The sequence below is a fragment of the Pholis gunnellus genome (assembly GCF_910591455.1).
Source record: "Pholis gunnellus genome assembly, chromosome: 14".
Classification (NCBI taxonomy): Eukaryota; Metazoa; Chordata; class Actinopteri; order Perciformes; family Pholidae; genus Pholis; species Pholis gunnellus.
This window is the reverse complement of record NC_136541.1, coordinates 2565300-2591839: the sequence shown is the minus strand read 5'-3', so window position 1 is coordinate 2591839 and position 26540 is coordinate 2565300. Positions and strand designations below refer to the sequence as shown.

Genomic DNA, 26540 nt, shown 5'->3' with positions numbered 1-26540 from the left:
AACACTTAGTTTGTTAAACGACGCGTCTTAAATTACATTACAGATCACTATCAATACGTGAGGATGAATAACAGGGAAATATGGATAGAATTATGAAGAAAAGATGTATTTATTGGTATTAGATGTGAATATTAGTGTGACATAACTTCACTAAAGCACTGAGACACACTGTGACATTGTCATATGGTATAAACATGTTGTCAAACCTTAAAGCTTGTCACATTTAAATGTAAGGGGCAGTGATTGAGTCATAAAGGTTATGAAATATGAAAAGGCTGGTAAAGATCGATGCAGCAGAGGCAGAGATATCCTGACTTTTATTACTGCTGAATACGGGGTCAAGCTCCAATATGCTGAATCCTACACTTCCCATAATGCATCTCAACGACATATCTGTATTACACCCTAACCCTGCTTGGTGAATCACAAACATCACATTCCCAGTTTGTGACTCAGGCCTCAAAGTTCAACGAGGTAAGAGAGGCGCAGTCAACGTTCAGGGTTCAGGAATCAGGATGTACATTTGTAAAGTGATGCATAAGCACTTTGGAGCTCTCAAGGCGCTGTACACATGACAACGTTCACCTGTTCACACACAGACTCATACTCTGATGGCCATGCAAGGGGCCACCTGCCTCTTAACTTACGGCAAACCATAGCAAGGCTTTCAGGAGCGACTTTGAGTTGAGTGTCTTGCTCCGGATCACAGCAACGGTGGATTGAACCACTGATCTTCTGATTAGAAGACTTTACCCATGTCACCTGAGTCACAGCCGCCCCAACTACCAACCACAAGGAGATGCAAAACAACCACAAAGAGACACAAAACAACCACAAGGAGACGCAAAACAACCACAAGGAGATGCAAAACAACCACAAGGAGACGCAAAACAACCACAAGGAGACACAAAACAACCACAAGGAGACGCAAAACAACCACCAGGAGACGCAAAACAACCACAAGGAGACGCAAATCAACCACAAGGAGACGCAAATCAACCACAAGGAGACACAAAATGACCACAAAGAGATACAAAACAACAAAGAAACAAAAGCATCCCAAAGTGTGCGTCTTGCTCCTATGTAATAAATATGAAGAAACATTTTGCATGTTTTTTTGTTGTTTTCAATACATTACCTTTAAAATTGCTGAACAACTCAAAGCCAGACTAGATGTGGCAAACACAAAACATATATAATGTTATTATATAAACATGCTTCACATTGAGCATATTTATAGCTACTAAGGCCCAACAAGCCAAAATAGAGAAACAGCTGATCAATAATATAATACATCCTAACTAGAATAACTCCATGTGACTAGAACATTTTAAAAACCCTACTTTTTGTTTCGGCATTTTAACTTTAAAATATAATAAGTTTAATATAATCAGGAGGGAGGTGATGGGAACTTTTCAGAGAAATGTATTGAATAAATGCTGCAGTGGGACGTGTTTATCTCAACTAGAGAATGTCGCCTCCTGCTGCTGTAAAGAGTTCATTGCACACAGAGAAAGCTGCTCTCTATGAAATACATTTCATCAGATGATTAGTCATGAAAAAACGAAAAACGGTCTTTTCATTTATGTGATTGTCAGTCAGTGATAGTCTGCAGTCCATTACTGTTCATGTAAGTAGTGTAGATCTATAAAAAAACACCAGAACCAGAGGAGAAATAAAAAGACAGAGGCGCTCCTGCTCAATAAAAATAATTTATTTACAGTGGCATGAATCATAAATTAATGAGCAGCATTGGCAAAAGCAACATTAGAGTGGACAGCTTGCATAAAGTGGTGTGAACGTCTGGACTTTTGCATAATAAAACCCTCACACTGAATGAACTGTGTGTACTGGGCCGTGTCCCCGCTGACATATCGAATAAGAACAATCAGGGCAGAGAGAGAAAAAGAAAACAGTGAACTTTGAACGCCTTCTTTGACGTATTTCTCTGATTAAACATCGCATCCTGTGAAACACTTTCAACTGATTGCAAAGAAATGCATTAATAACATTAACAGAATATTCTAATCCGTGTCTGTGTGGACCAGATGTTAACTCTTTCATTTTAAAATCCAAACATTCTGACCTGCACTATTCGTATAAAACAATAACTCCCTGCACAACGTTATAATATGAAATATTTCAGCTATAAAAAGGCTATAAAGTCTCCCGTCAAGCTATTAATTAATAAGCACGGTGACATATTTGCTCAGCAGCTCTCGAGATGTTTCTGTTGCAACTCAGCGTTAAATATCCTGATGTCAGCAGTCATGATGCAACGATAAAGGAAAGATGTACATTCTCTGCTTGCATTGTTGTTGAACGCAGACGTTAAAGCCACTATGTGTAGGATTAGAACATGTTAGACTCTGGCGCCACCTGGTGGTGGAATCACAAAACACAATGAGCTCCAAGCGAGGCTTTGACGCCATCAATTTTTAGATTTATTTTTTTCTACAAACAAGAAGTTATGCCATAAGAATAATTTAAAGATGCTAATAACACATTTTTAAAAAAAAAAATCAAAATTTTTTAAATGAAAAACAAAAAACAGAACGAGTAAACTTAAAAAAGTAAAATGTGAACAGTCGGCTATCGACAAAGATCTCAGTGAAATATAACTTTAACAGCAACGTGAAGCCATTCCAGTTGGTTTATGCAACCTTAGTTTTTACATTCCTTCTGTTTAGTATCATAGATTTATTTCCGGTTGCTTCAAACTGTTTAGGACCAGAGACAAGAAAATATGGATCTGTGAGGTCACCCAAAGGTTTCTGAAGAGCCGTAGTGATTTTATTTTATTCTAAAACGGGTCAGTTATTTAAACATTCACGTCTTGTACAGTTATGAACGTGGATATTATCTATAGTTACCGTTGTTGTTGTACCAGGCTGTAAACATGTTGATTTATGTTGTAAAGTTGGGCATTTTAACATAGAGGTCTATGGGGAGCGACTCGCTTTTGGAGCCTCAAGTGGCCGTTTGAAGAACTGCAGTTTTCTTTTGCATTTTTCGCGTTGGCTTCGTTTCTCAGCAGCGGAGGTTGCTGCTTGTATAAGACGTGATTTAGTTTGAAAGCTTTTACGATGGCAACATCTAACATTTGATAACTTAATAGCTTCTCTTGTGGTATTTCGAGCATTTAATGTCAGAAATAGATGCTTATTTGTATCAGTAGTAAAGTCTGACGTCATTAATGTGATTTACAGGAAACTGCAGCTCAAAGTTAAAATGATTTGCGATGGAACTGCTGAAACTGCGTTAAATTAAATTTCCGCAGATTCAAACGGCTGGTCCTGTGTTGCTTCTTAGGGATGGAATATAAAAACCCAGGTTCTGAGGTTATTCCACCGACAGTATGAAGTGGCAGAAGACTCAGTCAGCAGTATGTGACACCTGAACACACCTGTAAACCGTACCGCTAAACGCCAGACGGAGAATCACAGATCTAAGGCATTATGCTTTGTCTTTAGCATCTTAAGGTACTTACATGAATTACAGTAGTTTGAAATTGGTAAAATATTCATCTATGAATAAAGATATATATATATATATTTATATTTGCACTGTATCAGTCACAATCAAGAGAAAATAATTCACTTTCATCTAAACATTAGTAGTTACTGTACATGAGTTTACGCTCTCGATTACTTTAAAACCTTCGCAGAGAGTTTGACATTCAGGACAACTTCAATGGCTTCCATTTTCTCTGAGTGGTTGCATCGTAAAAATGTTTGGGATTTTACGATAAGCACACTGGAGCATGATTTAATGTGCTGAAAGCTGAAAGGACATGAAGGAAAAACAGGGACAGCGCGACATTTTCTAAAAACAAATTTAAACTTTCTGTCAGTGTTTCATTCTGCAGTCAGTTTCGCTTTTTCACAATTCTTCTCCTTGTGACAGTGTGTGCTTAAAAAGGTGCAATATACGGGATTCAGAGCGTTATTATAGCATCACACAACTATCATCTAATTATTATTATCAGCTGATAACGCCGTTGTTAGCACTGTTTAGCTCAGCCGCCACCATGTTGAGAGCCATCGAGAGGCAATAGAAATGCTCACAATCCCGCATATTGCTCCTTGAACAGATTTCTGGACCATCGACAGAAGACAAAGAGGGATTCAAGAAATCCACGTGACCAGTTAAGAGTATGTTTTGTTCTTACTTTCTTGCACTTAAAATAGATAGAGCACCGTTCACATGGATTTCCCACAATGCTCGAGGTCCAGTCTGTAAAAGCACATTTAACTTTGGATGCTCAAGGTTCTGGGTCTTCGTACTGTAGAGCGCGCACAGACTCGCCCACAGAAAGACCCGACACAACAAAACAACACACGTTTTAAATTGTCCTTCAGCTTGAATGAACTCCTGCAGACCAGTGCGTGGTGTCATCGTATAGCGACACACAGCAGCATAAGGTTTTAGTAGCTGAACACAGATCTGTTTCAGAGGCAAAGCTGCTTTAGAGGCAGAAACCATTTCATTGGTTAAATCTCAGTGGGCGGAGAAAACAAACTATTTATGATTGAGTTTGGACTGACGCTCTACCATGCTCACAATAACACGTACAGTTACTACATACATGTACTCAAGTACTGTGCTGAAGTACAACTTTGAGGTAATTGTATTTCATGCAACTTTAAATTCATAATCCACTACAGTTCAGAGGCCAGCGTTGTACTGTTTACTCCACTATGAAGCTTTGACAGCAATAAGTACATTTAATACAAAATGTAAATCAACAAAAAAAAATCAATTATTATGGATTAAAACACCTGGAAGTATATAAAGTAATTCAACTTTGCTCCACCTTTAACGGCTGCAATATTAAAGTTATGAACACATCAATAATAATAATTCAGTAATATAATATATAATATTCTGAAATGGGTCATTCTGCATAATGAGTACTTTTACTTTTGGTACTTTAACTATATTTTGATGCAAATTCTTTTCTACTTTTACTCTAGTAACATTTTGAATGCAGGACTTTTACTTATAACACAGTATTCCTGCACTGTTTGCTATTTATATATATATATATATATATATATATATATATAAAATGAATTGACTTCCTCTATTGTTGTCTTGTGGTTCTGGAGCTCCGCCCAGTGAGGTTTCCTTTAACCAATGACATATTTCTGCTCTCTGTCTGTTGGACTAAAACACCAAACTGCTGTTTTTTGCAACACCACGACGAGGAAAAAGCGGTATTTTAAATCTACGTATGTACACCATCTATACACATTCACCTTCATTCAAAAAGTCATTAAATAGGGATACAGCTCCCCTGTAACTACAGCAGTTGAAATATATTAATTTTAAAATTGACATCAAAATGTACCATTCTGAGAGATTTTCTTAAACAAAGATATCCTTGATTTTTTTTTTTTTTTGTGTCATAAAAAGAATCTCTAAAACTTCTTCAAAACTATAAATACCTGTAAAATATTATATCATAAACCTTCTCGTTTGAACGTTTTTCAGTCAAGGCTCCAAAACAGAACCATAAAAGATCAAATGCAGAGGTTTCATTTAAGCTCGTCAAGCATTCACTCCTCCAGTGTCGAACTGTTTCAGATTCACACACAAACGCGCACAAAGAAATGTGCCCTTCATATACAGTATGCGTGGCGGTCCTCTCCCTGCACGGGGAGCAGAGTTACCATCGCAGGTCCTCAGCTCCTCGGTGCTCCTCCGTGAGCTGAGCTGAGGAGGCGTCAGTGTTTTTGCATGCGTCACCTTGTCTCAACCAAAGCCGGGGTCAGCAGAAGTTCTATAAAAAAAACGACAGAAAATCGTATTATTCGTCTAATATAGAAATAACAAACGGTCTCACAATGATCGGGATGAAAACCATCTCAAGGTGATTGTGTAGTCATCAGTCTGATGGATTAGACTTGTAATACAGACTTGTCCCAGAGAGGTCTGGATGACTCATAAAGTAGCTTAAGATCAGAAATGTATGCACGTTAATGTGTTTTAACTTACAGAATTGGCTTCGCCCTCTTGCGTCAACATGTCCATCCCCGCCAGCTGCTCCAGGATCAGGCTGCCGTCCCTCACCTGCATCAGCAAATACGACAATGACACCAATCATGAACACATCGGCTACAAACTGTATTGTTTCCTCCTAAATACTGAGAATAACTATAAAGGAAACATCTTGAACATGATCAACAGTTTCTGGTCAGACACAGAAAACAAGAACTCATGTTGCACGTTAAAGAAAAAGGTGATTTATGCAAATTATAAACGTCTTTATCTCATATACTACAAAACAAAGCATGTAGATTTAGGAATAATCACGTCGATATATTTGAAGTCGTGCATCCCTCACCTGCTCTGTGTTCATGGAGCTCATCTGTCCTGACATGTGGTTGATGTTGCCGCCGCTGTTGGCCATGACTCCCAGGTTCATGCTGCTGTTGTACATTCCTCCGTTGGCTTGTGTGGAGTACTGCGACTGGGACTGTTGGGGGTACACGCTGGAAGGAGGCAAAGCCAGTCAAAGATGTACAATATTCACAAAAAAAATACACAATCTAACGGCTGAACTGTGGTTACCTGCTGCTGGCGGAGATGTTGGCAGGTTGGGACCACCCGGGGCTCGGCTGGTAGGCCGGAGCTCCTCTCTGGGTCGGACCCTGGGGCTGGGTTTGGGGTTGGCCCTGGATCTGCTGCAGCATGGGGCTCTGACCCTGACCCATCCTGGGGGACAGCAGGGGGCTCTGAGGGGTCGCAGCCCCGCACGGAAAACCTGACACGGGGTCCTGGTGCTGGTGCTGCTGCTGCTGCTGCTGCTGCTGCTGCTGCTGCTGCTGCTGCTGGCTCATTCCTGCAGATTGGAGCGGATGAAATGGTCGTAAGCTGCATGGAGGGGAACGATAACCAGACACTAATATCCAGAAAATACTTTTTACCAGCCGTTAGGACGTTACTGTACATCTGCTCTACTTCAAGACATTATTTTGAGGTCTTATGACACTTAACACAGACAAATGGGAATCATCTAAGCCAGAAGGAAAATGAGAAATAATGTTGAAAATCTTCACGTAAAGGCACAATGAGTAGGATTTATTTTTAAAACAATCCAAGAAGGACGCCACCAAACCAGCGCCGAAAAACTAAAGTATAGCGAGGTGAAAAGCCAAAGCTCTTTCCAAAACCAGAATAAATCTATAACTCTATCTACAACTATCTATAGTTGTTCTTTGTTCTCTGTTCTTTGTTAAGGTAATTCTACAATTAACAGACCAACCAACAGCACGAAGACAACAAGTTCAATGTGCATCTCAGTCAAACTGATGGTAGAAAATCCTCAGGACCCTTTTCTGTCTCCCTTTAGAAAGAGCTCCAAAAGAATCTGTTTTGTATTTTAGTCAAATGAGGATTAAGAGTTCATTAAACAACGACGTGACAGAAGACGCATGAAGTCGACTAATAAAAGAAAGACGTTTGTCTGCTGATTGGTTAGTGAGCGTTGTTGTAATCACACAGAGAGATCGGAGCGTGACAGTCAGTGAAAACATTTTATGCAACCTTGTTGATGTGCACACAAAAACAAATCCAGCCCAAGAACACACTTGTCATCATAACACCTTCAACCACATCCACATCGACCTGAGAGGACAAACAGTCTGAGCAAACATGATTATGTTTGATTGCCGCCACCACAGCGAAGCTATGACGCGAGTACTGACACACGCTGCGCTCTGATTATATACCTGAACTGCTGAACTGGTAGGCACTGTGCTGCGACGGGGGACTCATTACCCCGCCGTACTGCCCGCCTACATTTCCCATCATGCCCTGGCTAGCCAGGTGATGGCTGGGGGAGAGAGGGGAGGAGAAGGGGCTGGAGGAGCCGGGATGAGGAGGCGGAGGAGGAGAGGGCAGGCCGGTACCGTAGCTGGAGGCCGGGTAGGGGAACTGCTGCGGGTTGCCCTGCGGGAGCCGCGGGTTGGTGCCGCCCACGGGCATCGGCGTGGGGGCGGAGCCCCCGCTGAGCGGCATGCTGATGCCCTGAGTGCGCATCATCATGGCGCGCTGCTGGTGCATGTGTTGCTGCTGCTGCTGCTGTTGGCGTTGGCGGAGGTGGTTGCTGAGGTACTCGCGCTGACGCTGGGCCAGCATCTGAGCGTTGAGGGTTCCCTGCAGGAAGAAGAAAACAATAGTAAGGTGACGGGTGCTTTAAAGAGGACTGGGAGGAGGGATTTAAGACAATCACAAGTAATATATACATACACATATATATACACATACATACACATAGACTGACCTGGTTTGGTAGATTAGCCCTGAGAGGTAGATTCATATTGGACACTCCACTCATCTGGTTCACCATTGGCTGGCGGTTCTACACGGAGGGACGGACAGAGAACGTTATTTATCTCAATGGGAGATTACGGGACACAGCAAACAAACACTCAAGAGACAAACTAATACATTTAGCTTCAAAACACCAGCGTGGCTCCTCACTTTATGAACGTTAACAAAGTCTGTGATCTGGCATGTTCTATGGAAGCCCATTCCTACCATTCTTCATACTCCAGAGCTGCTTCTTGCTTAAAATTCTACTCAAGGGTGCGTTTGCTCAGTGCAATCCATGTGAAACATAAAGCACGTGAAGTATGTCATGTGTTGTAAAGTCACGTTTAAAGAAGTCTTCAATGTACTCACAATCCATTTATATGTCAAATGTAGAGTAACCGATGAAGAGCTGCTTCTACGACTGTTGTGTTAAAGTATCTCATAATTTTGACTTTCTATAGCAGCTGGAAACATCTGGTCAGTGTTATGGTTACAGACCAAAAGTGTAAAAAGTAAAAAGAAATAACAATCAGTTGTTTTTGTTCCTTTTTTTCAGCCAGCAAAAAGAAAATGAAATCTTGTATTTATTTATTTTTGCTTCCATAGGTTCCTCTAATGAACTGATATGTTGTCTTAATGTAAGAAATAAACTGGGGAAGTTAAGAACTTAATTGCTTAACACTGCATGTTGTCAGTGTTCAAACCTAAACAGTCTGAACTCGCTGCTCAACCATCAGTGCTGTTTCAGCTGTTTTCCCTCAGGTCTCCACCGGGTGGCAGTCTTTGATTAAATATATATAAATAGAGTAAGGAGTAAGTCCCTTGTGGTGAATTATTATATATCGAAATATTGCGACAAACCCCCTCAAGATGAACCAGCGAGTAGTCCTAAAACATACGACGATAAAAACTAAATGAAAAGAAGGCAAACGTGCGCTCAACATGATCAAAACATGAATTTAAACACATGCAGAGAAATATAGTTTTAGAACATAAAGACCCTGAATACACAATCACTAAGAGGAGCGTTACGGGGAAATGGGGTCACTCACAAAGGGTGCAGTCTGTGTATGCAATCATCTTTATGAGTGAGTGTATGAAGTGTGTGTGTGTGTGTGCGCACATGTCATGTGTGTTCATTGTTAAGTGTCTCAGCAGCAGGGAGTTGCTGATGAAGGCAGAAAGCTGCAGCACATTTGTTCCTTTCTGGCTCTCTGCTGTTTGAACTCAACGACGCAGAGTTACACGCAACATGAAAAAAAAAAAGAGCAAAAAGGAGACGGCTTCGTTTTCAATGTCGAATAAGACGACGTCGTCTCATTTTTCATGGAAATGAGCCGCTTGATTAGATCTAAACAAAGATTTCCAGGTGTGTCTGGAGCCGCGAGTGGATTTAACATCAAATGAAAGACTGTTTGTCTCAGGGAGGAAGAGACAAAATGTGTGATTGTGATTGTATTAGAAAAAACGTGTTCTTTAAGTTGTGTTTTGAACCTTCACTGTCTCCATCAGGGTGTTGGTGCGTTAGTCTGACTCAGCAGTGAAACATATTGTAAACTGAAGCTAAATCAAAAACGATACCGTTGAAGACTGATTTCAAACATTTGGAGCCGCCTACCAGCTGAGCCTGGAGTCTGTGCTGCAGCTGGAGCCTCAGGTTGTTGGGCTGAGGCGGCACTCCTGAACCGGGCCCCCCCGGCCGGATCCCGACCGGCCTGGACCCCGCGCCGCCCGGCATCCTCATCATCGGGGGGTAACCGGCGGGCGGCATCCTCTGCGGCCCCATGTGGCCGCTCACAGACGGGCCGTGGAAGCCGCCGTCGGGAGGCGCGCCGCCGTAACCCGGCGGGCCGCCGTAGTGTTGACTGTACAGGAAATGCTTCATGTTGGCCGCCGGGTCCGAGGAGCCGAGGTACTGGTCCTGGTCCGACATGGGACCCTGCAGGGTGGGAAGACCGGAAACCAATCATTTTGTGTTGTTTTTGACAATAACATAAAGCCGTTAGGATGACGTAATGAAATGAGTCCGGGAGTCTAGATTACACTTAGACTTAAATGGGTAAATTCCAAAGTAAAACGTCCGTTGAAATACTTCGTAAGTGACCCGTTATTGCTCCGGTGATTCTTGGCTCACCTGTCCAGCCAGAGTCGGGATCCCCAGCATCTTGTCGATCTCCTCCAGACCCTCGTAGTCCTTCAACACCGAGCACAGCTGGTTCAGCAGGGCCCCTTCATCTGGTGGGCCCTCGCAGCACCGCATCCCGTCCTCCTGGGGGGCGCCGTACGGTGGCCTGGAAGGTATCTCGGTTTGTTATTGTCTCACACTCACACTCACACACACACACACACACACACACACACACAGAGCCCACATCTGAACTCTGCTCTCCATGAGACTCATATTCATGATTTTTGGGAGGACGCATCGAATGCCACACCTGCTTTGGTTTCCATAATGATCCACAGCGATCATTCGGTTTGTCCACGGTGCGGTCTGATTGGGTGGAGCGTGCTGCTGAGTGTAGGCGGGCGTCGCCATCTCCATCTCTGAAAGAGGTCGAAAAACATAAAATGTGAGTTTTGATGAGAGTTGAGGTCATTCTGTGACTTTTATTTCTTCGTCCTCTTCGTCCTCTCACCGTTGTTCATCATCTGCATGCCGACCATGGCTCTGGATCCGGCCGGGCCTCTCGAGTGCAGCGCAGCGTTCATGTTGGGGACCATCCGACTCGGCCCGACCCCTTGGCCCATCATCGGCCCCGCGGTGCCCCCCATGGGCCCCTGGGGACCCCAGCCCTGCTGCATGGAGCCTCGCATACTCAGCATGCCTGATTCGATGAAAACGGATTATTAGAGTCATTTTTCTTTACAATACGGAATCTTAAAACCTTACTAGAGAATGATCTCGAGTCTGCATTGCTTGACTTATTTCAACAGGGGAAAAAGATATTTGTATCTTTATGATATATTTCTCCTCCTGCCTGACCTGGAGTGGCCATCACAGCCTGGTTGGTCATGCCTGCGTGGGTTCCCATCATGCCTTGCTGCTGCAGTAAGGAGTAGGGCCCGTTGTTCCTGTGCTGAGGAGGGAACGGCCTGCCAGCGTTGGGGTTGGGGCCCACACTGCTGTCCAGGGAGGCGATCCTGACCGGAGGAGCACCTCGACCCGGCTGGCCCGGCCTGGCACTGTTAAAGCCTGCGGGGAGGAAGACGATATATATATATATATAGTGTTGTACAAAAGATGTGATGAAGGTCTCCACAAACACACGGTTTGCAGACGTACTTGCAGGGCTGATGGGAGGGAAGGCTCTGTGCTGGTTGGGGGGGCTTCCGCCGCCGCCGCCGCTGCTGTCCGTCATCTGCAGGATGTCACTGATGATGCTCTGTTTGTCCACAGAGGAACCAGGCGCCACAGAGGGAGAGGAGGACGAAGAGGAGGAGGCTGGTCCTCTGACTGGCGGCTGGCCCGCGAACAGCTGCTGCTGGCCGCCGCTCTGCAGGTCCTCCAGCAGGTCCTCCAGCTCACTGGTCTGAGAGCAGCCACGGGGGGGGGGATCAGGATCAGAAGAGAAAAACATGACATTTACTTCATTTTGGATTGTAGCTTGAAATCCTGTTTTTTATTTTTGCAAATGTAGATTTCTATCACATAGATGTGAATCCGGACATACCACTGAATTTGGTATTTTATTTCAACATCTATTATAAACTCAGATGACCAGTTGAAAATGTCTCACAGTACCTTTAAAGCACATGCACGATAAGAGAAGGGAGCACTTTATAAAACGTGTTCGTGCCTCTGAAGATCAAGGCTCTCACAGCTGATAGAACCGGAGAAGCTTTCAGTTCAGGTGCCAACGTCAAAAACGTCTTAAGTACTCGTTAAAGGTTGCAGTTGCTTCAAACTATTTGGTACAAATACTTTTATCCCTCTTAAAGTTAATATCATATTAAACATGCATTAAAAGTAGAATAAGATATTCTATAACTAAAGGGTACGATGGATCAGGAGCGAAACAAAACCATAAAAATGAACCAAAGAAACTTGCATATAATGAAAACAAGAAATCTGATCCAGAAACCCCCCCTCACCCCCCTTACAGTGTAATGTAACCCGCCACACACACACACACACACACACACACCACACACCACACACCACACACACACACACACACACACACACACACACACACACACACACACACACACACACACACACACAGTCCTGCGGCCTTTTGGCTGATGAATAGAGGAGGAGCTAAAAATAAACTGCCAGCACTAATGAGGTCATGTGTGATGTACAGTAAGACACACAGTCCCTGCTCTGTGTAGCCTGGGTGTACATGCACACACACACACATGCACAGTGAACACAACATGGCCACATATCAAGGGCATACTTTCAAATGGAGACGTGTGGGGACCCCTCCAACTTTTCAAAATCCAGTTTTTGTTGGATAGGCCAAGAACTTGCCGGTCATGTGAAGAGCCTCCGATGTATCTCACCATTCAGACGTACAGGCATCACAGGCAGCAAACCACACCTTACTGGTGCTACCTTTAAGTCCAACTAGGATTTGACACCAACACTGTGTCGACCATTGCTTCTGAAATATCATCTCAACCTCAGATGAAGAAAGAAATAAAAATAAAAAAAGCACGTTCCTGGCACGATCACGATTGGCTCGACAAAGCGTCAACTAATTCTACAAACAAAACAAAGCCCAGCCGTCCGGCCACTGAATGGCCACCTCCTCATGCCGGCAGCAGCCTCCGCTGTCCGGAGGCACAGCAGGAGGACGTCAAGACTTCAGAACCTCAGGCGTCCTCCTTCAGCTCCTTCAGCTCCTTTCCTGGAACCAACATCAACGCCTGACAACACTCTGACCCGGCTACGCTTTGCTACGAGAGAGGGAGTGCTCCGCTCTGTAATATTGGTGCTGCTGAAACCAAGAATTTAACATCTTCCACTTCTCCCAGGAGGTTTGTACACACAAAGTACAACATACACAGAGCCACAGTACACACAGATATACATATGCATGTATTAAAACGCATGCAAACACACCTGCACGCTGAGCCACATCAACACCTCTGATATTCCTGGAAGAGCGTCCTGTATGTTTCAAACACAGCTGAACACTTAACCTGTTCAGGTGTTTCCCTTTTTCTCACTCACACACACACACACACACGTTTAAATGCCGCTCTCTTGCCAGAGCATCTCGTGTTGCAGGAAGTGCACCGCCATCGGCTGCCTAGCGAGGAAGTCATCGCACGTCTGACAGACTCAGACACCGGGTGTCAGCAGACTGGGGTTCTCACTTTGAAGGTGTTGAGCTTTCCATATGTTATTTTATTAAGTGGAGAGATTGCTTAATTATTCTTATTCACACATAACAGACAGAACTCTTCACATGCACAGGGAGAACAAGAGGATTCTGATCAGTCTCCACATGCTTATTCTCTACTAAGGGAAGTATTTTGCCAACAGGAAAAAAGGCAAAGATAACTTTCAACAATTGAGAAGCACTGACAGATTCCTCATATTACCGTCGACAACACTGACCTGCTCCGCCACGCTGAAGTCTGCCTCCTGCGTCTCGGTCTTAACGTTGGACAGCTGGGGTCCGTCTCCGGGCTCCATCTTGATGGCTTTGTCCAGGATGCCGTTGTCGTCCCTGTCCAGCAGATAGCGCAGCAGCGCGTTGTCCTTCTTCTTGGGGCTCCCCGGCTCCTGTTTCGGGCAGAGCTCACCCAGGGCGGCCGCGTTGTCCCCCGAAGCCGACTCGGGACCGACGGGGTCTTTGCCGGTGGCCTCCGCCGTTAGCTTGGCCAGCTCCACGGGCGAGGTGCTGTTCTGCAGCAACCTGTGGAGAATTTTGTGTTTCTCCTTTAGCGAGGTGGAGTGGTTGTTGTGCCCAGCACCACCAACACCCCCGATCCCGCCCAGCTGGTCCTTGCAGTTCGGGTCGTCCCCCAGCGGGGGTGATGAGCAAGGATCAGAGGACTCTGATTTGGTGGTGAGGAGCTGGAGCAGCTTCGTGTGCCCCTTTGTGTTCAGAAGGCGATTTGGGGCGTCGTCCAGCTCCCCTAAGCTTCCATTACCTTCGAAGCTATCGCCTTCTTTCTCCTGCTCTCCGTCCTGGTTTGGGGACAGCAAGTCTTGCTGCTCCCCAAAGGTTCCCAGCAAGTCGGCCTCTAAGCTGGGACTGCTCTCTTTGTCAGGTGACTCTGGTTGCTGCCCCTCGGTGAGTCCCTGGGAAACCCTGTGGCCCTGGCTGAGAGCCTGCAATGCACTAAGGGAGTTGAACCCTTGGCTATTGCCTGTGCTGCTGCATACGGATGCTGGCGAGTGGAGTCCGGCTGCAGGGGAGAAAGAACCAGGAGGATGTTGCAGGTGAGGGCTACTACAGCTGCTGCTGCTGCTCGCCGCCATGCTGGGGCTCTGGCGATGGCGAGGAGACAACATGGCGCCTGACGTGACGCTGGGGCTTCCCTGGGCCAAAGGGCTGCCCAGCTTGAGCGCCTGAGGCGTGGACGCCCGACCCGACACGGCTACAAAACCACGTCCGGGGGTGCTGGAGGGCGTGGTGGAGTGGTGCGTGTTGCTGGTGACACTGGCATCGGGGGAAGGGGAGGCACCGCTCGCACTGGTTGGGGTCATTGGCTTAGTCATGCTCTGACCGCCCGGCATGTCTGCAGTCATGCCACTCATGTTCTCCCTGTAAGGAAAAGAAAACAGATACAAGAATCAGACCTGCTGGAGGGGGATGCTGGTTGTACACAGGCGGCAACCTCCTGTTCTGACATTGAAGCCAATGTTTAAGTGTCTTAAACCAGCATTCTCTCTAATGGCCAGCAGGGGGCGACTCCTCTGGTTGTATAGAAGTCTATGAGAAAATGACTCTACTTCTCTCTTGATTTATTACCTCAGTAAACATTGTAAACATGAGTTTATGGTCTCAATCTCTAGTTTCAAGTCTTCTTCAATACAGCATGATGTTCATTTAGTAAATGATGGTCCATTTAGAGTCAAACAGACCATAAAGCGGGGGATGCTTTAGGGCGGGGCTACCTTGAGATTGACAGGTCTCTGCCGCTAACAGAGCCATATACGGCGTCTCTACGTCACTCCTCCGCATTCCAAATATGGAATAACCTCTGTTGACTGGTTGCAAAAAGCCAAGATGGCGACGACCAAAACGCCGAACTCAAGGTTTTCAAAACGTCAGTCCTCAAACCAATGGGTGACGTCACGACGACTACGCGTCTATGGTTGTGCATTAGAGGTGTGGAAACTTAGCGCTTCTAAGATTCATTGCAGTGCGGACGTGAACAATTCTACATCAATGCAGTGACGGAACATAATCGGGAGTATTTTTCAGTAAATATAGAGAATATCATTTTGTATTCGGTAATAAAAAAAGTGCACCACGATAAGGTTGCGTGACTCATACAGTAGAACAGAGAGCAGCTCTGAAACAGTGTACACAACTGAGAAAACAAAGTTGTAAAGAAGCCTAAAGCTGTAACAGAAAGAGCTTCAACCAAGGATCGGCCTCAGCCCCACGCCAAACACACAAAGCTCTCATTGTGCTGAGTGCTGGAGCGATAATTTTCAATGTGAAACTTGTGGAAGTAGAAAAGGCCAAGTGCTCGCCATTGATGCCCCGAAGCTCCGGGTAACAGCCCTGGCATTGTTTCCTGAACGCTGTCCAATTCCTGCCTCTGAATGGTCACACTAAAAGGCTGGGCGATGGTTGAGTCGTAGTCGCTCTCAGCGGTGGGAGGGAGGTACTGTACACTGGACTGGCTGGTAGTGCTTGTGTCAGTTTTGTTCAATACGTATGGCGGCGGAATAAGAGGCTCTTTGTTCTTGAACCTCTTTGTCCGAATCAAGAGGAAAGCCGTGAACATTGAGAGAGAACATGTGAGAACACACATGTACGTAGATGTAGATATGCTGCAAATGACTTCTATCTTCTTATGTAACTACAGTCATTATGTCTTAAAATAATAGTTTTCTCCATATTAGTGAAAAGTCAGTTTTTAAGGAGATACAGCCAAACTTTGCAACTTTGGTGGCCTTGAGTGGCAGCTACAGGACCAAGCTGGAGACTCATGCAAGACAGCTAGACTTTAAGCGGTAGAGACAGAGGCCGGTACCTCTGCAGGATGTGCAGGGACATGTAGAGCTGTGGTTCGTTGGTGGCTGGAGATCGGACCAGCTTGCTCTTGGTGTGAGCTGAGACAATGGTGCCTTCAGCCAGGGAGAATCTGTACAGAGGGCTGAGAGCATGGCCGATCCTCAACACTGCAAAAGAGACGGACAGAGAACGACATTTCAGCATCGTAACACATTGCTCCGATGTAGTTTGGAGAAACAGACAGGACTACCAGCAAGGGGGCAAACTACTGGGGATGAGGGCAGCAGAAAAACGTATTTTAGACTCCTAAAAAACCCGATATTAGTTTAAGTGTACGCTTTAGAATGTTTTCCTCGATTCCCCTAAACTAAAGGCTTTATCTGTGTTCTCTTCAAAGCCACCAGACTCCTTTGACAAAAACAGTAATTTTAACTCGCAAAACACGGGCGTTGCTGGTCCACCGCTGCCTCGAGGGGTTTGTTTGTTTGTGTTAAGTTAGCCAATAACACGAACTAACTAACCAATCGAGGCAGAGGTAGAGCAGAAACTCCCATGTTCTGAGAGGTAAAATGTCTGTTTTTGTTGATGGAGTCTTGTGTCTTTGAAGAGAGCATAGATACCGGCTTCAGTTCCATGTCGGAAAGAGCCGTCTGACAGCAAGGTGACAATATTCTAAATATAGTGTACAATTAAACTGTTATACTCCTGTCTGTTTCTCCATGCTGACCTCCATCTACTGTAGTAATACAATGACTATGAGTACCTCATACAACCCCACATCATAAAGTCTGAACTATCCCTTCCAGCATGGATTTTAGGTAGATTATGCTTTTCCTACAATTCATTCCTCATATAAACTCTAAAGCACTGAACTCTCAACAAGTCCAACTTCAACCTCAGAAAATAAAGAATTTTAAGCTAATTTTGTGTGTCTTTGAAGTTGTTTTGTGTCTTTTTGTATGCATTCTGCGTTTCTCCGTAGTTATTTTGGGTCACTTTGAAATTGTTTTCGTCTTTTTGTAGTTATTCATGTCTGTTGTTGTTGTTTTACCCTCAATTTGTAGTTGTTTTGTGTCTCTTTGTAGTCTTTGTTTGTCTCTTTGAGGTTGTTTTTCCTCTTTTCAGAGTCTCTTTGTGTCTCTTTGCAGCTGTTCTGCATCTCTTTGTGGTTGCTTTGGTCTCTTTGTAGTCATTTCATGTTATGTGTCAAAGAGAAATAAAAGAATTCAGCTACCAAAAGCAAATAATAAGGAAAAGGTTTTGGTCTCTAAATGATCATGTTTAAGTCCGTTACAGGCTGCAGGGTGAGCTCTGAGTCGTCTTACTCACCGTCTTGCTGGTGTTTCTTAGCGAAGGACATCTCCCCGTCATTCTGCAGGTGAAACCTCTGAATGCAACGCCGAACCAGGTCCTCCCAGCCCGGCTTCATGGACGCACGGAGCAGACTGGTGTCCAGCGACGTGATCTTACCTGGACAGGTAGAAGACCCGACGTTAACAGATCACTGTCATGTTTTAGAGGTTTAAGTTTAACTAATTGATCAGACGGCGTATTCACAGTAGAACCTCCTGGTCCAGTCCTACCTTGAAGGTCCTGTCGCGTGGTGAAGCTCTCGTAGGCGGGCATCACAGGTCTCTCTTTGACGGGGACTCTTCTTGCCACACAGATGAGACATGACTGGAAATCTGCATGTTTGGAAAAAGCATGGTTTAAAATAATCCTTCACTAAAACTTACATTTATACCCAAATGCAACGGGACACAACATGTATTGAAGAGTAGGGTGGAAGAGACGGGATTTCAATTTCCTTTGGTGGGACCATGGATGGATTATGAGACAACGGGCCCCTGGACCCACCACCTCTCCTACACAAGACAAAGACTCACAGACTTTATTGTTGTTTAGCTTTTTTTCGGTTGTGATTTTGTGTCACTTTGAAGTTGCTACGCATCTCTCTATGGTGGTTTTGTGTGTCTTTGTAGTTGTTTTGTACCTATTTGTCTCTTTGAGGTTGTTTTTACAGCTTACCAGCTGTTGTGGTCTCTTTGTAGTCTTTATGTGCCTCTTTTGTTGTCGTTTTGTGTTTCTTTGTGGTCATTTTGCATCTCTTCCTGGTGTCTTTTTTACATTTCATTTTGTCAATGAGGGCCCGGGGGGCCCCTGACACTTTGTGGTCCTGGGCCTGTGCCAGTAAGGCCCGTTCAGTAACCCATCAATGGGTGGGAGTTTAAGCCCTTACAGGTGACCCACTCGGTGTGTGTCTTTAAGTGTTTGTTGTTACTACTTCCCACCAACATTGACACTGAACTATAAATCACAACCTACACCATCTTAAGCCCTCGCAACGATCTTAAATACAGTTTTAACCTAATTTACTACCGAAGCTTTATTCTCACAGCTACCCCTCAACACTTATTGAGGCATTGCAATCAAACTCAGCATGAACACTGACTCCAGCCTCAACATCGATATCAAGAACTCTCGATCCCAATCAAACTCAGCCTAAACCTCAATCTCAACCTGCACCCTCAATCTGTCCAGCAGACATCCTCCTCCTGTCGGTGGGGAGAGATTAGCACAATATCTGGTTGTCAGACATCTAAAATTAGAGTGCCAGACGGATTCTTTTCCCCCCAGAGTGTGTATGTGTGTGATAACATGAGATGGGAAGCTGACAAAGTGCCACGCGCTAATTAGTCTCTCCGGGCGGATGGGAGGAAAAAGTCGAGAGGAGTGGTGATGAAAGGAGGACAGGACGCCAGAGACCGCGGGAAGTGGAGAGCGAGAAAGTGACGGGAAAATGACAGGAAGTCAAGACAGAGAGGGAAAGATGGAGGAAGAAGAAATACAGAACATGTATGAGCTACCGTTGAATTACATGATTCATTACTTTTAATACTATCCAGTATTATTTTGAGGCAAATTGAAATGATTAAATATGCTTCCTATAGTACATTATATATGTCACTCGCCATCATTTGTAATATTTCATCCAACAGTGACTTATTTTAAACGTCAGTTCACCTTTTGGATTTTCTTTTTTTTGCAATGCATTTTGGGGATGGTTCAGTTCTCCCAGTAAGCTCACATCACATACTTTGAAATTCTTGCTAATGCAGTATACAAAAATCCACAAACTACATGCTCACATGTACACTATAATTAGTATGATTAGTATGCAATTTCAAACGCAGCCAGAGAAACACAAAAGGGCGATGTGGAAATAACAAAAGAAGGATCGAATATGGAAGAAAATGGGAAAGAAGAAAAGTTTAAATCCATATGGAAGACCAAGAGAGAGATGTAGCCACGGACAAGATGGTAATAACAACATACAAGAAAGAAATCATAACAGAAAGAGAAACAAAACATCATGTCAATATATTTTATGACAATAAATGAACCTTGAACCTTGAAATAACGATCAACAAACATGGAGTAAAACAGTAAAAGTAAGACAGACAGAGAGTCAATACCTTCCCCCTCCTCCTTGATAGACTTGGGTTCGGAGACGGCGAAACACTGCATGGTCTCGTACTTCTGCTGCTCAGACGCCGGCCGGGCCTCGCCGTCGCTGTGAGGGTTCACCAACATGCGGCAGGTGAACGTGTGGCTGTTCCTGTTGGACGAATCACCGCTGCGATGATTGACTGGAGGATGACAGTAAATAAAGAGGAGGTAGTCAACATAGGCATGTTTAATGAATAAAAAGAGCTGAAGCTTCTGCGCTTCTTACCCAGGCTCTTGGGCAGGAGGTTCTTGACGAACTCGGCGTGGTCTCCAACGTGCAGCACGCTGTAGACGCTGGTGTTCATCAGCTCCTCCTGCTGGCAGAACAAGTACTGGCTGACGTTCTCCGAGACGAACACGATGTTGCCCTCCATGTTGACCACGAAAAAGAAGCCGTCGAGGGCCTGAGGGGGCGAGGATGAGGAGGCGGGGGGAGACAAAGGAGATGGAGGGAGGGAATGAGGAGAAAGGAGAGATGGTTGGACGGACAGAAGAGGTGGAAAATAGAGAGAAGAGTGGGAGAAAGTGAGAGGAAAGAGTGATGGAGGAAGGAGGAAGAAGACATGGTAGAGGGAGAAGCAGATGTAGAAGGCCAGCAGGAAGGGGAAGACAAAAGGTAGATGAGGTAAGAGGGATGAAGATTAAGTGTTAATTAAAGTCCATCTGAACTCTTAACCCAAAGCTAATTAGACTCCATTAATAGAAGTGAATGTGAAAGTAGAACTACCTGCTATAAATACATTTACAGTTTTACCATTTATTGTGATTGCATATGAGCAATATGCTTCAAATGTGTACTTCAAATTGTCAAAATAAATCTCGGTGTAAAAAATGTAATTTAAAGAAAAGGACCAAGCAGTAACTTGCAGCGTGCTATTATAATTCAAAGTATAAGGTAAGGCAAGCTCCTGTGTGTGTGTGTGTGTATTTTTCTTTCACTGTGACTGTGATTTGTCTACACAAGCCTCCTGCTGTACGTCTGCCCTGACGCCTCTATAGAATAGAATAGAATAGAATGGGTTCTGTCCAGGATGATATTTATCACTAAGCAGACACCTCGGCCAACGTCGCGGCTGGTGAAAGCTATATATAGACAGTCTGTGTTTGTGTGTGTTTGTGTGTGTTTGTGCGCGTGTGGTCAAGCTCCACCCATCTTTTGCTAATCTGGCTTTTCAGGAAGGTATTTATACCTCATTGGGTCGCATGTTATACGTCACCACACACACACACACACACACACACACACACACACACACTGGAGTAGGCTCGATGATGGCATCGCCTCTAGCCCGAGGAACTCTTATCTCTCTGCGTTATTGTAAAGTGCAGCGCCATTTAAAGTCAGAGAGACGCTCCACCAGCTCTAAATCTGTCAGACAACAACACGCGGTGGTGGTGTAGCGCTGCATCTTTGACACGTCCGGTTATTTAACTCAAACCCGTCACTTCTTTGCCTCTGTTGTGTCAAGTTGTGACTGCTACTAAGTGGGTCAGTTACAGTATTCAATACTCAGTCCCGGTGTCACTGTTTTGTGTCTGCTGTGGCTGAACCTACCTCCAGCATCATGGGCCCGAGGGCGTCTTTATCAATGACGCCCGGTCCTGTGGAGGAGACGTCGGCCTTCTGCACCTCCTCAGTATCAGCCACTGGAGCTTTTTCTGAAGAAGACAATGAGAAGCATGAAACACTTGAGATGTCTCTGTTTTTTAGAGTTTGCAAACAATTCCTAAAATGAACTTCTCTGTATGAAGACAACATAAACTAAAAGTAAAAGAACACATATGAAAGTCGCTTTCAGTTTGGAAGTTGATGATGTGGTGAAATGGTGTGTCAAAAGTTAAAGTTACAATCTCCAAAATATCTTTCTCCTTCTCTATGATGATAAGCGGTAGTTGGGGAGTCAGTGTTTGTTTTGTCCACTCGAGGCTACTGTAGAAATACGGCTGTGCAACATGGTGGACTCAGGTAACGACCTTCGGTTCTGCGGAGTGACGCCGATGCGGAGGAGTCTTTGTACCTGCATTCTCTCTAATGTCCACCAGGGGGCGACTCCTCTGGTTGTATAGAAGTCTATGAGAAAATGACTCTACTTCTCTCTTGATTTATTACCTCAGTAAACATTGTAAACATGAGTTTATGGTCTCAATCTCTGACAGTTGTTTTTGTGATGCTCTGTCACTGACGACATGAATTGGAAAGTCCACCAATGTGATGATGCTCTGTCAAACCCAGAGGTTTGAGTGCCAGATATGTCACGGAGAGCAGGTATCGCCACACTAATGAGCAGCGCATTACACACATTTACGGTCATATAAGAGGCCGGTCTCCACTCTCCTCCCTGGCTTGCACCACTGGACTGTTAAGCCTCCCCTGGCCCCATTAGGCCACATAGCTGACATTCCTGTTGTGGGACCAGAGCTGTACAGAGTCATCAAACCCTGTCACTGCGGCGCCTGGAGCGGCCCTCATGTAGGTTAGAGGGTATTCAAGTTGCAGTATGCAGTTTTTTGTGCATTTTTAAAATCAATAAATATGATATTTTAAAGCCCAAACAAACAAAGACAAACAAGTTACACATGCGACATCATTGTGGACCCTTGGTTTGGCCTCTGTATGTTCACAGCTGCAACGACTTCATAACAAGTTAAATGGAGAAAAAAAAAAGAACAGTCAACAGTTTCAATTTAACCCTTATTCGGTTTCTGCTGTATAACCTAAAAGATATGTGTTTTATTCCCCTTCCTAAAGCATCCCCTGCTTTATGGTCTGTTTGACTCTAAATGGACCATCATTTACTAAATGAACATCATGCTGTATTGAAGAAGACTTGAAACTAGAGATTGAGACCATAAACTCATGTTTACAATGTTTACTGAGGTAATAAATCAAGAGAGAAGTAGAGTCATTTTCTCATAGACTTCTATACAAAAAGAGGAGTCGCCCCCTGGTGGACACTAGAGAGAATGCAGCTTTCAACACTTTTTAACTCTTCAGAACTGGAGATTACCGCCTTTTCATGCAAGTTTTCACTCATACATATACACACACACACCATTTATTATTGGAAACTACTATTTTCTTTCAAACGGTCTGACCATAGCGACAACTGCAGAGTTGAGAATAATATGACCCCGCAGTTAAACTTAGGAGCCAAACAAACAAACAAACAAACACAAACACACACACACAAGGATGCAGAATACCATTTGATTTCCTCTATGTGTGTGTGTGTGTGTGTGTGTGTGAGTGTGTGTGTGTGTGTTCTCTGAACGTTGTTATTCTAGTTTCCCACAGGTTGACCTTTCTGCTGCACAAAAGAAAGCTGGTGATTCCTTTCATCTATTATTTATTATGCCGTAGTGATTTCAACGCGTCTGCTGCTTTGGCTTCTGTCGTTATGTGACTTCTATACGACTCTGGTTTGGTATCAGTGCATTTTGTGTCACATCCACCGCATTAGTGAAAAACTCTGAAGTGGAGCAGACAGCTGTGTGACTTGTGTGTTATCCGTGTGTGCTTATTCAGCTGCTGTTTTCAGACACAAACACGTGGACACCAACTGGCTGACCGCAGGGACAAAAGGGAGGGAGAGGGAGGACGATGGAGAGACGGGAGAAAAGAGAGACGGGGGAGAATGATGGAGAGACGGGAGAAAAGAGAGAGAGAGGAGGGAGAGGGAGGACGATGGAGAGACGGGAGAAAAGAGAGAGAGAGGAGGGAGAGGGAGGACGATGGAGAGACGGGAGAAAAGAGAGAGAGAGGAGGCAGGATGATGGAGAGACGGGAGAAAAGAGAGAGAGAGAGGAGGGAGGATGATGGAGAGACGGGAGAAAAGAGAGAGAGAGAGGAGGGAGGATGATGGAGAGACGGGAGAAAAGAGAGAGAGAGGAGGGAGAGTTAGGACGATGAAGAGACGGGAGAAAAGAGAGCGAGAGGAGGCATAGGATGAGAGGAAAGAGGAGATAGAGGGGAGAAAGGAAAGAAAGAGAGGAAAGGACCATTATTGTTGAGGAGGGATGTATGATGGACTGGAAAATGAGAGAGGAGAGGAAATGAAAGGAAGTGTAGAAAATAAAAAGGAATTGAAATGGAAAATGGATGGATGTGAGGAAGGGTAAGAGAAGGATAAGAAAAGTAAAATGGGGATTAAGAAGAGGGAGAATGGTGGGAGAGGAGAAAGGCGATAGAGAGGGGAAAGAAAAAGAAAGAAGAAAAAGACAAGAGGAAAGGGCAAAGGGTGTTGAGGAAGGATATAAGATGGAAATGAAAAGGGAAAGAGGAGAGAAGACAGAGACAGAGAGGAGAGGAAGTATAGATGGAGGGGAAGGGGAAAGGAAAGGAAAAGAAAGAAAGGAAAGGACCAATATCGTTGAGAAGGGATCGATAGGAAAGGAGAAAGAAGAGAGAAGAAAAAGACAGGAGAAAAGGAAGAGAGGAAAGGACAAAGGTGGTTGAGGAAGGATGTAAGAAGGATAAGAAAAGGGAACGAGGAGAGAAAAGAGGGTGTGAATAGAGACTCTCTTTCATCATGAAACAGTTCAGAGAGATCAACAACTGTGAGAAGTTAAACTTCTGAACTCATCTCTGCTCCGCTGAAATAGATTCTGAGCTGACTGCCTGTTGAAAGAAAAACCCCAAAACAGCCTCATTGTCTAAAAGTGTGATGAACACGAGCGAGCGGAGGCACAGAGGACCCTCACCCTGCTCCTTGATCTGCCTGATCTGCTTCACCGTCTCCTTGAGGATGGCACATTTGTCCGGCTTCACGTTGAGGTCGTCCATGTCGTTGATGTTGGCGAAGATCAGCTCGGCCAGCTCCTCGATGTACTTGTTCTCCTGCTCCCGGTTCCTCCTCTCCGTGCTCCTCTTAGGGCTGCGGGGGACGAAGATATTGTCAAAAACTTAACAACAAAACTTGAGAGAAGCGGTTCTGGTTTTAGGGTAACTTTGGGTATTTTTGATTCACTCTTACATCAAGTTGCTCCCTCTGAAAGGAAGCGAACTCACTAACAAGCTCACTACGACATCCACATGTCCTCATCGCACCCTCGGAACATTGTCACACTACAACCTCCACCTCTCATCCTCTCATCCTCTCATCCTCTCAAAGCACAACGACTCGTTGGCCCTTAAATAAACTGTCGCCGGTAAAAATGCTGCAGCAGCATTTTTCTTCATCGACTCATTTCACCTCTCTCTCTCTCTCTCTCTCTCTCTCTCTCTCTCTCTCTCTCTCTCCTCTCTCTCTCTCTCCTCTCTCCTCTCCTCTCTCTCCTCTCCTCTCTCCTCTTTCCTCTCTCCTCCTCTCTCTCTCTCTCTCTCTCTCTCTCTCTCTCTCTCTCTCTCTCTCTCTCTCTCTCTCTCTCTCTCTCTCTCTCTCTCTCTCTCTCTCTCTCTCTCTCTCTCTCTGCATTTACTCTCACTTCTGAATTAAAGTTTAATAACAACCTGTTTATGAAAAGAGCCGTTGAAAGTCTCGCCATTTATTTAAAAAAGAGAAACTAATAAATTGAAGCTTTTTTTTTCTTATTTGACATTTTTGTGTTTCTTTTCACACTCAAATAGTAAGTCAAGGATCAAAGACAGGAATCAATAAGAATTAAATAAAATAATTATTATTTGGGCTGTATTAATGATTTACCTGCAGGTGTGCAGAAATACCGGTGTTGAACAAATAAATAATATAATAATAATAATAATAATGATAACTGATTGCACTGTGTGAAGCTCCTGGTGTTTATGATAAGCTTTAGTTGTAGATGTGTTGATGTGAGGATCTAGTGCTCTATACTGATGGTGGACTGAAGATGAAGGTCCTCACCTGGGCCCCAGCAGGAGGTCCGGCTGACAGTCCTTCCTCTTCAGAGACTCTCCCCCTCTGGGGGGCTCCGGGGTGTTTCCCCCCCCCACTACTCATCTTCAGCAAATATCAGCACCTAGAGAGAGAGAGAGAACATGAAAGAGACCATTAACCAGCAGCTGTATTTCAAAAATATTTAAGGAAATTCAAACATTAAACGCGGTGCCATGTGAGGAGAACAAGGTGTTATAATGCAACAGGAACAACTGTAGACCCGTTTGAACAACGCTAATGCAGATCAGTAACCGGAGGTGCCCGACATACGAATATTTAGACACCAACTGCTACAATGCAAAGCCAAGGAGCCACCACAACACTCTCACTCCGGTGTAAATGTGCACCTAACGCTCGTGGTGTTAAAGACATCCACACGGTCTATTGATGAACTCGTGATGCGTCTACATCAGGCTACAGACCGGGCCATTATGAGGATGCTTTTAATCTAGATGCACTAATTTCATGCAGCACGAGTGCAACAGAGCGCCGTGGAAATGAACAATGAAGAGTGCTCTCCTCTCCACTCTCCACAGCGTTATTAACCACAGCGCTGTGTAGACAGGCAGCCATTAATGTGCTGAAGATGTGCACAACCTATTAGAACGAGGCATAATCAAACAAGGAGGTGTGCTCGTGACAACAATGCAGCGCCGCAAAGCGCCCGAGGGCAATATGTGGGAGGCCCAGTGGGAAT

The 26540-nt window shown here is 44.7% G+C and overlaps 1 protein-coding gene across 4 annotated transcripts in view; it reads right to left on the bottom strand.

The window, feature by feature from the left end:
- Positions 1–1698: 1698 nt before the first annotated feature.
- Positions 1699–26540, bottom strand: part of LOC306706731 (nuclear receptor coactivator 2-like) — a 46012-nt gene continuing 21170 nt past the window's right edge. For 3 of the 4 annotated variants that reach the window (XM_079173903.1, XM_079173901.1, XM_079173902.1), the window contains 21 exons: positions 25811–25925; positions 24690–24862; positions 21544–21647; positions 20215–20392; positions 19955–20128; positions 18062–18163; positions 17808–17948; positions 16498–16645; positions 13898–15053; positions 11609–11855; positions 11309–11518; positions 10962–11150; positions 10761–10869; positions 10457–10613; positions 9941–10261; positions 8291–8368; positions 7737–8163; positions 6577–6847; positions 6350–6497; positions 6001–6075; positions 1699–5785 (listed from right to left, as the gene is read on the bottom strand). In XM_079173903.1, the coding sequence (XP_079030029.1) occupies positions 5774–5785; positions 6001–6075; positions 6350–6497; positions 6577–6847; positions 7737–8163; positions 8291–8368; positions 9941–10261; positions 10457–10613; positions 10761–10869; positions 10962–11150; positions 11309–11518; positions 11609–11855; positions 13898–15053; positions 16498–16645; positions 17808–17948; positions 18062–18163; positions 19955–20128; positions 20215–20392; positions 21544–21647; positions 24690–24771 (4329 nt within the window). In that variant the 5' untranslated portion in view covers positions 24772–24862; positions 25811–25925 and the 3' untranslated portion in view covers positions 1699–5773. The remainder of the gene's footprint in view (positions 5786–6000; positions 6076–6349; positions 6498–6576; positions 6848–7736; positions 8164–8290; positions 8369–9940; positions 10262–10456; positions 10614–10760; positions 10870–10961; positions 11151–11308; positions 11519–11608; positions 11856–13897; positions 15054–16497; positions 16646–17807; positions 17949–18061; positions 18164–19954; positions 20129–20214; positions 20393–21543; positions 21648–24689; positions 24863–25810; positions 25926–26540) is intronic. The other variant, XM_079173904.1, reaches the window with a different exon arrangement.